Source organism: Aethalodelphis obliquidens, unplaced genomic scaffold (genome assembly GCF_003676395.1).
Source record: "Aethalodelphis obliquidens isolate GAN/ISIS:26980383/991018 unplaced genomic scaffold, ASM367639v1 scaffold65, whole genome shotgun sequence".
NCBI classification, from domain to species: domain Eukaryota; kingdom Metazoa; phylum Chordata; class Mammalia; order Artiodactyla; family Delphinidae; genus Aethalodelphis; species Aethalodelphis obliquidens.
The window spans coordinates 10,789,500-10,802,220 of record NW_020838009.1 but is presented as its reverse complement, the minus strand read 5'-3'; the positions used below and the strand labels follow the sequence as shown (position 1 = coordinate 10,802,220).

Sequence of the window (12,721 nt, the reverse complement as noted above, 5' to 3'; positions counted from 1 at the left end):
GGGAGTTCCTGGACCTTAGAATTCCATAGGGGACCTACAGACCCCAAGTTAAAAGAATCCTTGTTTTAAGGGTTTGAGGAACAGCTTTTGGGGAACATGGCCCTAGGAGTGAGGTGACATGTCCCCAGAGGTTAAGTTTTAAGGAAACTGTCAGCTCATAAAAGGTCAAAGTTGATGTAGGTGAAAAGTATGTTCTGAGGTCCAGCCTTGATTCTAAATCATGCCAGATAAATTTTAAAAAATTATTTTCTTGCCCTGATGGTGAGTTAAGGAGCTGGGGTCTTTTTTTTTTTTTTAATTGGGGTATAGTTGATTTACAATGTTGTGTTAGTTTCAGGTGTATAGCAAAGTGATTCAGTTATGCATATACATATATTCATTCTTTTTTAGATTCTTTTCTCATATAGGTTATCACAGAATACTGACTAGAGCTCCCTGTGCTGTACAGTAGGTCCTTGCTGGTTATCTGTGTTATATATAGTGGTGTGTGTGTGTTCATCCCAAGCTTTTGATTTATTCCCCCCCCACCCCACCCCCGTGCTTTTCCCCTTTGGTAACCATCGTTTGTTCTCAATATCTGTAAGTCTGTTTCTGTTTTGTAAATAAGTTCATTTGTTTCTTTTTTTAAATTAGATTCCACATATGAGTGATGTCATATGATAACTTGTGGGATGTTTAATTGCCTTTCCTCACTGAGTTGGAACCCCTGCCAGAGATCGTCTACAGTGTGTTTGGGTCCTGTATTTGCCAAAATCACCTCGATTTTAGGAGAGGGCTTCTGAGACCTCTCTGGCCTGGCTGTAGGTCTCAAATGAATTCATTCGGTTATGCCCCAAACACGTTTTTGAGAGATTGTTTTGTCCTGCCTCTTCTGTCTGCGCCGTTGGCCACCAGAGTTCTCATACTGTTTTTAGCAGAGGCTACTTGAAACCATTCCAGGGGAAGCTGTTGCCATAGCTACCTTGGCTGCCAGAGTTACCGTTTTCTCCTTTTTGTTAGCTTGTGGTTTCCCTGATTTTTAAGGTAACAGCTGATGTTCTGTTTTCCTGCCTTGCAGCAAGGAAAAGGATGGAGTTTTGTTGCTGTTGATGTTTGGTTTTTTATGTTTGGAGTGGTGTGTGTGTGTGTGTGTGTTCTGTGTACAAAATAAAGCTACCTGAGAAGATGAAAAGCCAGATATGCATGTACATTTTCCATACTCCAGTTTTTAATTTTGGTCTAGCAGTTGAATTTGGTCCACTTTTAGCCCAATTTTGGACTAACGGCTATACTCAGTTGCCTTCGGTGGGGAAAAATGTGGCCAAGTTCCATTTCACACTGCCTACAACTCCCAGGAGCAAGAACCACTGTGACCTGGGCTGAGCCTGAACTTGGCTCCAGCACCAGGGCTGCCTCCAAAGGAGCAGGTGGCTGAATCAGGCCCTTCCTGCTCTGAAAACAGAGGTGAGTCCAGCAGGCAGTACAGCCTCACCTGGTGGCAACAGCAGTCCCATCTCACGTCTGTGTCCGAGGCTGTAAACACAGCGCCTCACGTGCAGCTGGTGCTCCAGGTGCAGGTTAAGTCTGCAGAGAGCGTCAAGGTTGCCTGGTAACAGAAATCAGAGCTCGCCTCCTGGTCCCCCTTGTACCTCTCCAACTGGACTCCTTTCTCCTGCTCTCAACAGGATGCTATTCACAGCATTTTCCAATTCGCTCATCTTAGAAATAAACGTTCATTAGATTAAAAAAAACACCACCCAGCCCAGTTTATTAGTGCTCAGGACTGTTCATGATCTGGGTTGTTGCCAGTCTGTTGGCACTTGTAAGGCACCGATGGGAATCGGCCAGGGTGGGTTCTGCAGACACATCTGGATCGTGACAGGTGATCGCTGGCTTTGTCTCTGGGTGGTGGGCTCCTCCCCTCCCCACGTGCTTCTAAACCTGCCTGTACCCCTGCTCCCCAGATCAAGATGAATGCCATGCTGGAGACCCCCGAGCTCCCGGCTGTGTTTGACGGGGTGAAGCTGGCCGCAGTGGCTGCTGTGCTGTATGTGATCGTCCGGTGTTTGAACCTGAAGAGCCCCACGGCCCCGCCTGAACTCTACTTCCAGGACTCGGGGCTCTCATGCTTCCTGCTCAAGTCCTGTCCTCTTCTGACCAAAGAGTGAGTAGACCTCAAACCCACCTGTACACCGGCCTGCTGATCTGTCTTTGCAGTGTTCAAAGAAGAACCTTCTCACAATGTGTCCTCAAGGCATCCATGTAAAATAGTGTCATTGGTGTTAAAGTAGCCACCGTCTCAATAGGAGCCTGGCGTTTGAATCCTGGCGGGCAGGAGACAGCCTCAGATCTTTGTTGCCTGGAAACATCCCTTCCTCCACGGGGTGGTGTCATCAGCCATGACAAGGACTTTGCAGAAAACAGTTGTCATTTTTAGGTAGATGCAGAAAGCTTAGACAATATTCTAGCCCTTTATCAAATGCTGTGTTGCCAGTTCTAAGATAGAGAAATCATCCTGACCCAAAATAATTAATGAGCAAAAAAAGCACAGGCTCATTCATTGGGTACTGTCCCTCTGCCTTATTGAAAAATATACTGAGTATTAACTAAGAGAATCCACTTAAAGAGAGGGTTTTCATTGCAAGTGAACCAGATTTCCCTGCAGAAGCCCCAGGTCTGTGTTTTGGGGGTGGCAGGGGTGAGCACTGCTTCTGATAGAGGAAACCGTAGTTGTAAAACAAAGGGTATCATCACACGTGCTGTTTTCAGGAGATGCCTCGTGAAATCTTCCCCTGTTGACGTCTTCTGAATAACTCCGTCTTCCTGCAGCGCTTGGGACAAGCCTCTCACGTGAAGCAGTCCACGCTCTCTGGGGTCTTAGTTCCTTCCTCCTTCCTCATCATTGCTGCTTCACCTTGTTTGTGCCTCTTCAAGCTTAGTCCATTCTGCCAGGTGTGGCTTTCCAGATGGATGCTGCTTGGAGAGCTGTCTTATCCCAATCGTGTCCCTGGAGCACCTAACAAAGTTTCTTATACTCAGTGGACAGTAGCAGAAGCTCTTCCCTCTATCCCAGTATAACCTCTCACCGCCTCTGTTGGGTGAATGGTTCCCTTCTAAGAGGAGATGGGCAGCAGAGACACCTGAGAGTTTGAGCTCTTGCTTTGTCCTCTTTGGTTGTCTAGTTCATTTTCATGTGCTGTTACCCATGGGTGAAGAGCTGTGGGCTGCAGGTGTTTTGGGTGTTTGTGTACAGTTTGCTCGTAGTTGTAACAATAATGCCATGACTCCAAAAAGTTGCTATCAAGTCGAGAGAGACTTATAACTCCGTCATATTGCCTAACACCTGTGGACTGCCATGTACCATATAAATGTCATCATAGTAAATTTGGACCTACCCTGCTGAAGGGACTTTACATTACAGTAGGCTCCACAACCATTATCAAGGATGTAGTGTTCTTAGCAAGCAGTGTTTGCATTGAAAATGCTCCTCTCTGAGGAGCGTGCACAGAATCAGTATGTTTTCAAAATTGTCCAGCATTTTTCTTCCATACTTAATTTAGATAATTCACTCATCTGGCAAGGAACATTTGCACCCGATTTCAGATTGAGTGGGACCCAGTTAGACCCAGTTCCCAGGTCTTCTCTTTGTAGAGAGCTTTTGAAAACCAAGATATTAAAAGCCCTACAAGATTATAGGCAGCTGAGTACACATTTCGACCCAGCATTGCTTCCTAAGTAATTAGAGGAAGCCCTGGGAAAGTTGCTCCTGTCCAGGCTCTGGATAAACATCACGTAAGGTTTGATTCCACAATAATTGTTAAAAGTGTTCAAAAAAAAAAAAGAGCTGATTTTGGCAGGTTTTTTTTTTAACCTCTTTTCTTGTTTTTCTTTGAAAAATACCCCAGAGACATAAGTCCAACAGTTTCTCTTTGCTTTTTCCCCTTCCTGGCACTCTTTCTCGATGAGCCTATGGAACTGTCCTGGCGCTACGTGACCTCTATTGCGATTGCCCCCACCCTCCCTCCTGGGATGGAAGTGCATCCCTGGTCACAGTCTCCTTGGACCTCGTGGCTCTGGCCACTCTCTCCCACCACCCCCTTCATTAACCAGTTGCCATGCTCCTTCCTGGTGAAACCCAAATCAGGGAGAGGTGGAGGTCAGCCTAGGTTAAAGGCAGAGCTGGTGCATGTTTAGGACTTAGCTATGGTTTGAAGGTGGCTGTGAGAGGACAATTCCCCAGAAACTATGTACTTCCAAGACCTGTCCTGTTGAGCACAGGACCAGCCCTCCTAGAGCACGTTGGAACATTACTTAAAACAGCTAAATGCCAAACACCCACATTCTCTGACTTGATCGTGACAAATGATTATTAAAGGGCAAAAGGATTCACGTTTCCCCTCCATCTTTTAACTAGGTTCTTATTTTTTATTTATACTCTTAATTTTGGGAAAAACTATATCCTGTGTTCACGTAGCATATCACCAAAATGTTTTCCTGTTACTCTCATCCACATTACTGCATTTAAAATTTTGAGTATCTCTCATAAGCATTATGCCATTTAATCCTCTTAACAACTTTGAGGTTAGATTCATTTTTCCTCTCATTTTAAGGATGGGGAAATGAGGAGTAACAGAGGCGGAGACTGGACCCAAGTCTGTGACCCCAGAGCTGGCTTTCTTCCTATCCACAGGGAGTGGGACAGAGACCTTTCTCAGGGTACAGGTGAGAGAGAGGAAGCCGATAGCAGTGAGGGGCCAGCCCACGACAAGAGTCTCTAGCAGGACTGGCCCCAGAGTGGTCTTCCGATTCCTGCATGACCCTCTTTCTATTTTAATCCTTGTCGGAAGCCAGTGGCCTTGATGTTCTTTCTCTGTGTGGCGTGTTTGTAACAGCCTTCCATATATTTGAAGCTGAGGGCAGGAAACATATCTGTTATGGGTAAAAGTGCTTCTCCTGGGACTTTGAAGATTTTTTTCCCAGAGGAAGCCTGTCTGCAGCCTTCACAAACAATCATCTAGGCTAGAAATGTCAGTTAATTGATTTACAACAAGCTAATGGTGTTACTCAGTAACCCTGACTGAAAGTGGCCAGTTACTATGACTCATGTCCAGAATCAGGACATAGTCTCTTGCTGTTCTGGTGTAGAAAAAAAAGTCGGTGAAAGGTGAACATCGAAAACCTGTTAGGAGAATAGGGATTTTTTCCCCTCCTTTCAGCACTGAAGTCAGTTTTTAAATCTGTTTTGAGATCACCTATCTAAAGATACATTAGAAGTGAACCTTTTAATGTCTGGAAGAAAACTTTTCTAAGATGGGATGATATGTCTCTTGTTCACTTAGCAACAGATCAATATTTACCTAGCAATTCCTTTTTTTTGTTCTCAAGAAGTGTTTGCTTTCAGTGAAACAAGCAAACTAAAAGATCAAATCAGTATTTAGAAAATGTAGTTGACGATACAGATCTCCGTTTTTTCCCGAATAAAAAATTTAATGCATATTCATTTTTTTAAATGGAGAATAAAGTGAAACATACAAAAGTCTTCTGTAAGTCTCCTCCTCAGAGATTCATATCATTACTACTTTGGTCATCACCCCTGTGGGGTTTTTTCTGCTGCAGATATTTTCCCCCAACAAAATCAGGGGCATATATAGCATTTGGTAACCTGCTTTAACACTTCATGTTCCCTGGGAATGTTCCTGGCGGTCCAGTGATTAAGAGTCTGCACTTCCAATGCAGGGGGTGCAGGTTCAATCCCCTGTGGGGGAACTGAAATCCCACATGCCTTGCGGCGCAGTCAAAAAATTTAAACAAAACAAAGCACTTGATATACCATGGACATTTATCCACGCTGCTACTTATCTTCTAATATTTGATTTTTAACAGCTTCAGAATTATGTCAACCATTCAGATTTCCTAATGGCCGCTGGCAGCAGTGGTGTAGAGAAAAAGGCTTGGTTTGAAATGTAGATTAGGATACAAACTGAGGTCTTCTTCTAAACTAGCTGCAGAACCCTGGACCAAGTGACAGGCCCTCTGATCCTTGGTTTCCTTGTGTATAAAATGAAACAGTCTTACAAAGCTACTTCTCATCATGAAGCTATGATAGGAAAGTACTACCCAAGACAGCATCAATGTTCTTTTTATTTATACATGTGGCAGACACCACGTAGACTTCTAATACCCCAGCTTTTTGTTGGGGGTGAATGACTCAGTGACTAGAAGTCACAGAGCCATGAAGAGGGGAACATTCTAGAGCTGTGCTTTACATATATCTCTAGTTTTAAGCCATGAAGAAAAGGTTGAGTGTTTCTGATGGTAATTCTTTAACTGTAATGCATGAAAAAAACAGGGCTGATTAACCCCATTATTCTGGCTGTGTATACTGCCTCTTTTCCCATTCTAACTCACATTGAACCATCCCAGTGTGGCTTGGGAAATGGGTTGTGCTATGGACTGAATTGTGTCCCTCCCCAAATTCATATGTTGAGGCCCTAACTCCTGATGTGATGATATTTGGAGATGGGACCTCTAAGAGATAATATGGGTTAAATGAGGTCATATGGGTGGGGCCTTCATGATAGTATTAGTGCCCTTGTAAGAAAAGGAAGAGATACCAGTGCTCTGTCTCTACCATATAAGGACACAGCAAGAAGGTGGCCTTCTACAAGCCAGGAAAAGAGCTCTCACCAGGAATCAGATTGGCTTACACCTTGATCTTGGACTTCCAGCCTCTAAAATTGTGAGAAATAATTTCTGCTACTTAAGCCAGAAAAAAAAAATCAAAATTAAAATTAAATTAAATAATAAAATGAAACAGGTAGCTTTCCTGCAGTACCCTTTCAGCACTAACATCCTCTGAGTCTAGGACCACTGCATTGTCACCAAGCACCAGAAGAGTTTCCTGCAGGAAGGACCCTGGGGTTGGGGAGCCCTGGCTACAAGGTAAGGGCAAGAACCCAAAGAGAAGGATTCTCTTGTGTATCTGCCCTCTCCTAACTATTCCCACTCCCCTTGCTCTAAGACAAGGGAACACTGAATCCCGTGGGCTTTTATTTTTTTTAAGGACTTTTTTGAGCTATCATTTACATATATTAAAATACACAAACCTTAAGTATACAGCTCAGGGCCTTTTGCATATATATTCACCTGTGTAACTGTCACTCCCTTGTGCTTTACAGGAGTGTCCCGAGTCACCTCCCTGCCTCTGCCCCACTCTGTCACAATACCACTTGAGTTGGGTTCTTCAAGCAGGCCAGCACCCAGGGTGCTACAGTGTGACCCCAGCCTACCTGGCCCGCCTTACCACTCATGGCGTTCTCCCATTGCCTGTTAAGTGCCTACCCCTTAAGTGTTCATCCCTGGCTCCCCCAAATCCCTTCTTTCTCTCTCCACCAAGATACCTCCTTACCCTGTAAGAGAAACTTTAAATAGCTTCAATTCTGAGAAAATTTGCCTGACTTCCTCCAACTCCTCTTCAGCCAGAATGAGGCCCTCTTCCATCTTCCTACCCGTGTTTCCCCAGCATGTAGCTTCTGTGTCCATTTAGCACATTTCATTTTGTTCTTTAGGGATCTGTGTCTGTCTCTTTTCTTCATCAGTGGAGTACACGTACCTCCACATCAAGAGCCATACTCTTGACCAGACAGAACAGGTTTCCTAGCAATGCCAGATCTTTAAGTATAATGCCGTTCTGTCTCTCGTTTTCCATAGACAGGTGTAGATGAGGGATGTTCCCATTTTGGTGAATGCCACGTGCTCAGGCGAAAGAAACCACACTGTTTTCAGCTTATGCAATCAGTGCTGCTCAGGGGCGCTCCAGGGAATCAGGTGTACCTTCAGCTCTGATCAAGTTTTGTTTATTAGGAAGTCACCATGCTGTCTCTGAAAGTAGATAGATTGGTTGTTTGGTCTTAAATTAAGTCAGGGCAACCCCAGGTCTATGCAGAAAGGCAGTTTGTAACCTCTGCCCTTCCCTTGTATTTTCCATCACCAGGTCCTCATTAGAAAACGAAGACAGGAAGCAGGTGCCCCATCTCTGGAAGCCTGCTATTAAAATGTATATATTCCCCGTGGGAAGCCAGGCTTCTACTTTTTCACTCATTAGCAGACCTGTCAGTATGGGTCATGGTATAGCTGAAGATGAAGGCATTTAGGAGGAATGTGATGGAGCACTTAGCTAATAGACAAGCCTAAAAGCGGATAGCTGAGGTGTTTTTATTGGATGCAAGAGACATCTGTGAGTCCCTACGGGGTCTGGAGAAAGGAAGCAGTGTGATCAAAACCTCAGCCACATGTTTGTGGGTCCTTTCTTCCACAGAGACAAAAAGGTAATGGGTTTCTTCTGCAACCAGCTGCCACCGGTATTAATAAGAACTGGATGTTATTATTCTCTGTGAGTTTGAGAGATACCTGAAACTTGAAGAAGAGGGTCACACCCATTCCAACACCAAGTCAAAAATAGTAGTTGACTCACCTATGCCATGGTGCCCTTTCTGAGCATTTCCTCTTTGAAGCTGCTTCAGACACTGATAAGAGAATGGCAGAAACCCCATGACCTTTCCATGGATCGTAATGGGTTCATCTTCTGTGCTTTTTTTCTGTTTCTCTCCTCACTCACCAAGAGTACAAACTCCAAACAAGAATCCTATTGAAATGTTGTTCTCATCATAATTAGTCCACGTTTTTAGCTTCCTGCCAGTGGTCCTCCGTTAGTCTTGGTTAATGAACATTTGAAGACCTACTTCTCTGAGACTCCATTGTTGGGAGGTATTTTTAAAAGGTCATTTTTAAAACCTTTTTCATTGTGAACAAAATTTTTAGGGACTTCCCTGGCGGTCCAGTGGTTAAGACTCCAAGCTTCCACTGCAGGGAGTGCAGGTTCGACCTCTGGTCAGGGAACTAAGATCCTGCATGCCACGCGGCACAACCAAAAAACAAAAACTAAAACTAAAATGTTATTGGTTTCTGCACAACTGTGCTTCCTAATTATTTCTTCTCTCAAGCAATACCAATTCCCTCTCTGTTGCAGTCATACACATTCCCTTCCTAACAGTAATATTCATTTTTCTTTTATGTACCCCAAATAAAAGCCTGATTCTATATATAAAATTACTATATATATATGTATATATATGCAAGATACACTATTTTTGTCCTAATTAGAAGTACTCAACAGAAAATCACTAATTCAGATCTCTCTGATACTGCAGTATATGGAATTATTTTCCAAATCTAAAGAGCAAAGGACTCCGTATATAAACTCCTACTCCCTTTCCCATTTCCTTCCTTGCCTCCTTTTTATTTTACTGTCTATTTGCAGGGGCAGTGTCACAGGGGAAGCTAGGGCAAGGGTCTTGGATATAGACAATTGGTGTTTTCTCAGTCTTAAATAAAACACCATGCAAAAGCAGCTTCACACGTCCCCTTCCAGTCAGATTGCCACCTCTAGGCCCCTCCTGGGTAGAAATTCTGGAGCCAGCACTGCTTATTTATAGTGAGTTAAAGTTGAAAAGAATTTGATTATCTTGGGCTTAAATTCTTAATTCCCTCTTTTGCTCCCAGAGACATTCCAAATCAGATTTAGATCCTTTCCTCCTTGGCTGAACACTAAAGCTTTGTCCTGTTTATAGGATAATCTCCTAATTGCCAAGAGTCTTAATTCTATTGACCTGATTTTACCCATTTTAAGAACTGTGCAAATATTTCCTTAGATGCTTGTGGTAAATCATTAACAATTGATAAGTGGATCTGTAGCGCTCTGGTGAGCTTATTATGTAAGCACCAGACCTTCAAGCACATTTTGGGGAAACTTACATTGCAAGAGAGTTCTTGAAAGATGAAAGACTCAGAATCATCTCTGTTGAGACTGATTATTGATGGTTAGCCTCAGTGAGGACACGTTCTCAGGTGACTTCATCTTAAAATTCCTTGTTTCTGATGACATGGCCCAAACCAAAGCGGTCAAGGTGAGAAAGTTGAGAGTTGTTAAACCTTGGCTACCGTCCTCTGTTACTAGGCTGACCAAACATCCCGGTGTTCCCAGGACTGATAGGTTTCCCAGAATATGGAACTTTCGATGCTAAAACCAGGGAAGTACCAGACAAACGGGGGTGCGTTGGCCACCCTCTGTTACTGTCTTCTGCCATCAGATGGTGAGGTTTTTATAAGGGGGTATGCATTAGGGGTAGGTGTTCAGTTCGCCAGTGGTCAGGTTTAATTTAACTCTTGGATGTTGCCCACCTGTACTGTCTCTGCCCTAGCAGGTCACTTATCCAAGAGGCCAGGAGGAAAATGCTACCATCTTTGAGGCCTCTTGTATTGAATTAAGATGAGCAAGCTGAGCCTGTGGAGAAATTCATCCACTTTCTCTAACCTTGGTACAGGTTGTAGCTTCTTGTTAGAGACTCTGTGCCTTCATGCAGGAATTGCTGAAAGATCTAAAAGCTTCCAAATCCAGAATATTCAAGACTTCTTTGATTTAGTTCAGATGGAAGGCAGCACATCTCCCATGTGCCGTGCACTCCTTAAAGCAGTCAATTTCAGTTTCCAAAAACGTATGACCAACCTATTCCCCTGTTCATCATGCCTGAGTTTATTCTTCAGGGCTCTACCATGCCTTCAGAAAGGCAAAAGAAGCATGTGCTACAGCTGATTCCATCACAACGATATCAAACCCAGCACATATGGATGGGCAAGTGGGCCTCTGCTCCGTGCAAGGCCGGTCCCATTGCCAAGTCACCCTCTCTTTCAGTCTTTCCCAGACTAGGCTCCAGCGACCATCTTTGTCCACCAATCATCCTTAATTTTGCTTAAACAACTTAACTAAATCCAATTTACTTTACAAGATTTGCCTGGGATCAGATCCACGTTTCCGGTCCTTCTCAATATGTAGTTGACTGAAAATCAATCCAATATCCAGGAGCAGGAAATGGGCCTCATTATCTAGAAACTCTAAAATTTCCAAGTGTAGCCAACTTTTATCAGTTTCTTATGTTCTACTGATCCTATAAATTTAGTGCTTACCAATTTTGATGTCAAACTAATCCTTTTGTCTGCCTGCTCCATGGCACAGCTCCCTTCACTATGACAGTACACTCGATACTGCAAAGCAGTATATGCTTTACTAGTAAGGTATAATTAAGACAGCAACTTGACTTTGAAAGTGTGTTCTAGAGGGTTAATAAATATGATTTCTAAACTCTAACTGCCCCTGTTGCCATCCAGCTGTGTAGAGGGTTAAGAGCTGACTGAAGTTTTACTTCATCTTTGTCTGAAGCAGCCGTGTGTGAAGCGACCAATTTTGGAAGCCCCCAGTTCTCTGCAGCAGCCTCAAGGATACGTTCTGAGCAAATGGAGTCTGTTGGGGGGACTGGGTTTTAGGATCAGAATCTGCTTGGTGGTTAACTCAAGGAAAGCATCTTCCTGGATTTCTAAGGAAATCTACCCCTCCGTGAAATTCTAGGAAGCAAAGCTTTTACTCATACAGAAAGCTGTAATCCTTCACGAATTGTTGTTTCACATGATTGGATGAGATGCCATCCCTGTTACCACCCCAAGTAACTGTCTGCCAGGCTGAGCAGTGCCCTCTCTCAAGGGCTGTGTCCTCCTCAGAGCAAGCACTTCCTCTGCCCAAGGCGGCTGCCTGCGGTGCAGTGTCACCACAAGCCCTGGAAATGAGTCAGCCCTTGTGGCAGCTTGTGAACCACCCTAAATCTCCACCCCATGTCATTTCTAATCATAGAGTGAGGACTCTCGGTCAGCGAGGGTGCCTGGCGTCAAGTTGGAGGGCTTAATTTCTGAGGTAGACAGTAAGAGTCTATAATCCGGAGCATTTGGGAAACCTCCTAGCCTGGAGGTCCAGTGGTTGATCCCAAACCATCTCTGGCCTTGTGGGAACGGAGAGGTCCACAAGAAGCAGCAGGCTGTGTATTTTTCCATGTTTCCACTGAGTACTAATGCCATTGCCAACCAACCTGACTTTCCTGTTGACACGTGACACCAGATTCTCCAGAACTAGTATTTTCAGCCAGATAACAAAAGCTTGAACAGTAATTCCTTATTAATATAAAGTGAGAAACTCCATGTTTGTTTGTTTGTTTAATTTCTTTTTCTTTTATTTTTTTGGCCGTGCTACACGGCTTGTGGGATCTTAGTTCCCTGACCAGGGATTGAACCCGGGCCCACAGCAGTGAAAGAGCCAAGTCTTAACTGCTGGACCACCAGGGAATTCCCCATGTATGTTTTTTAAACTTGAAATCTGCCAAGCCGTAACAGTACAGACTTTTCCTTCCTTAGCATTGCAATAAAGGATGATTCTTCTCAGTGAATACATAAATATGTATTTTTTAAAGTTAGTTAATATTTAGTAACCTGCTCTTCCAGTCTGTTCTCTGTGTGTATACCACACTCGTCCCCTCCCACACACACAGAACCCTTTTTCTCGTGTTTCCATCTCCTCTGCGCGTCAAAGTCCTCTTCGTCCCTCAGGGCCTCCCCACATCCTAGTTCTTCCAGCATTCTCAGACTTGCAGTCTTCTTCTGCCCCTTTGGCTCCTACCTAACAACAGGGATGTAAATGATATCTTTCCATGTGTGTATCTCTCTTCTGTATTCTGAGAGGCTTAAGGACAGACACCATCTTAAAATTTTCTTTATTCTCTATGGCTGCTACTTTGCACAGAGTCAGAGCACCCTAATGTTTTTAGGTAGTTTTGGTAGGAACTCAGGTGATTAAGTGTCAGAA

At 43.9% G+C, this 12,721-nt stretch overlaps 1 protein-coding gene across 2 annotated transcripts in view; it reads left to right on the top strand.

Moving 5' to 3' along the window:
- The window catches only part of ABHD2 (abhydrolase domain containing 2, acylglycerol lipase), a 108,145-nt gene that overhangs the window by 25,212 nt on the left and 70,212 nt on the right, over nucleotides 1-12,721 (top strand). For both annotated transcript variants that reach the window (XM_027089288.1, XM_027089287.1), the window contains one exon: nucleotides 1,944-2,143. In XM_027089288.1, the coding sequence (XP_026945089.1) occupies nucleotides 1,950-2,143 (194 nt within the window). In that variant the 5' untranslated portion in view covers nucleotides 1,944-1,949. The remainder of the gene's footprint in view (nucleotides 1-1,943; nucleotides 2,144-12,721) is intronic.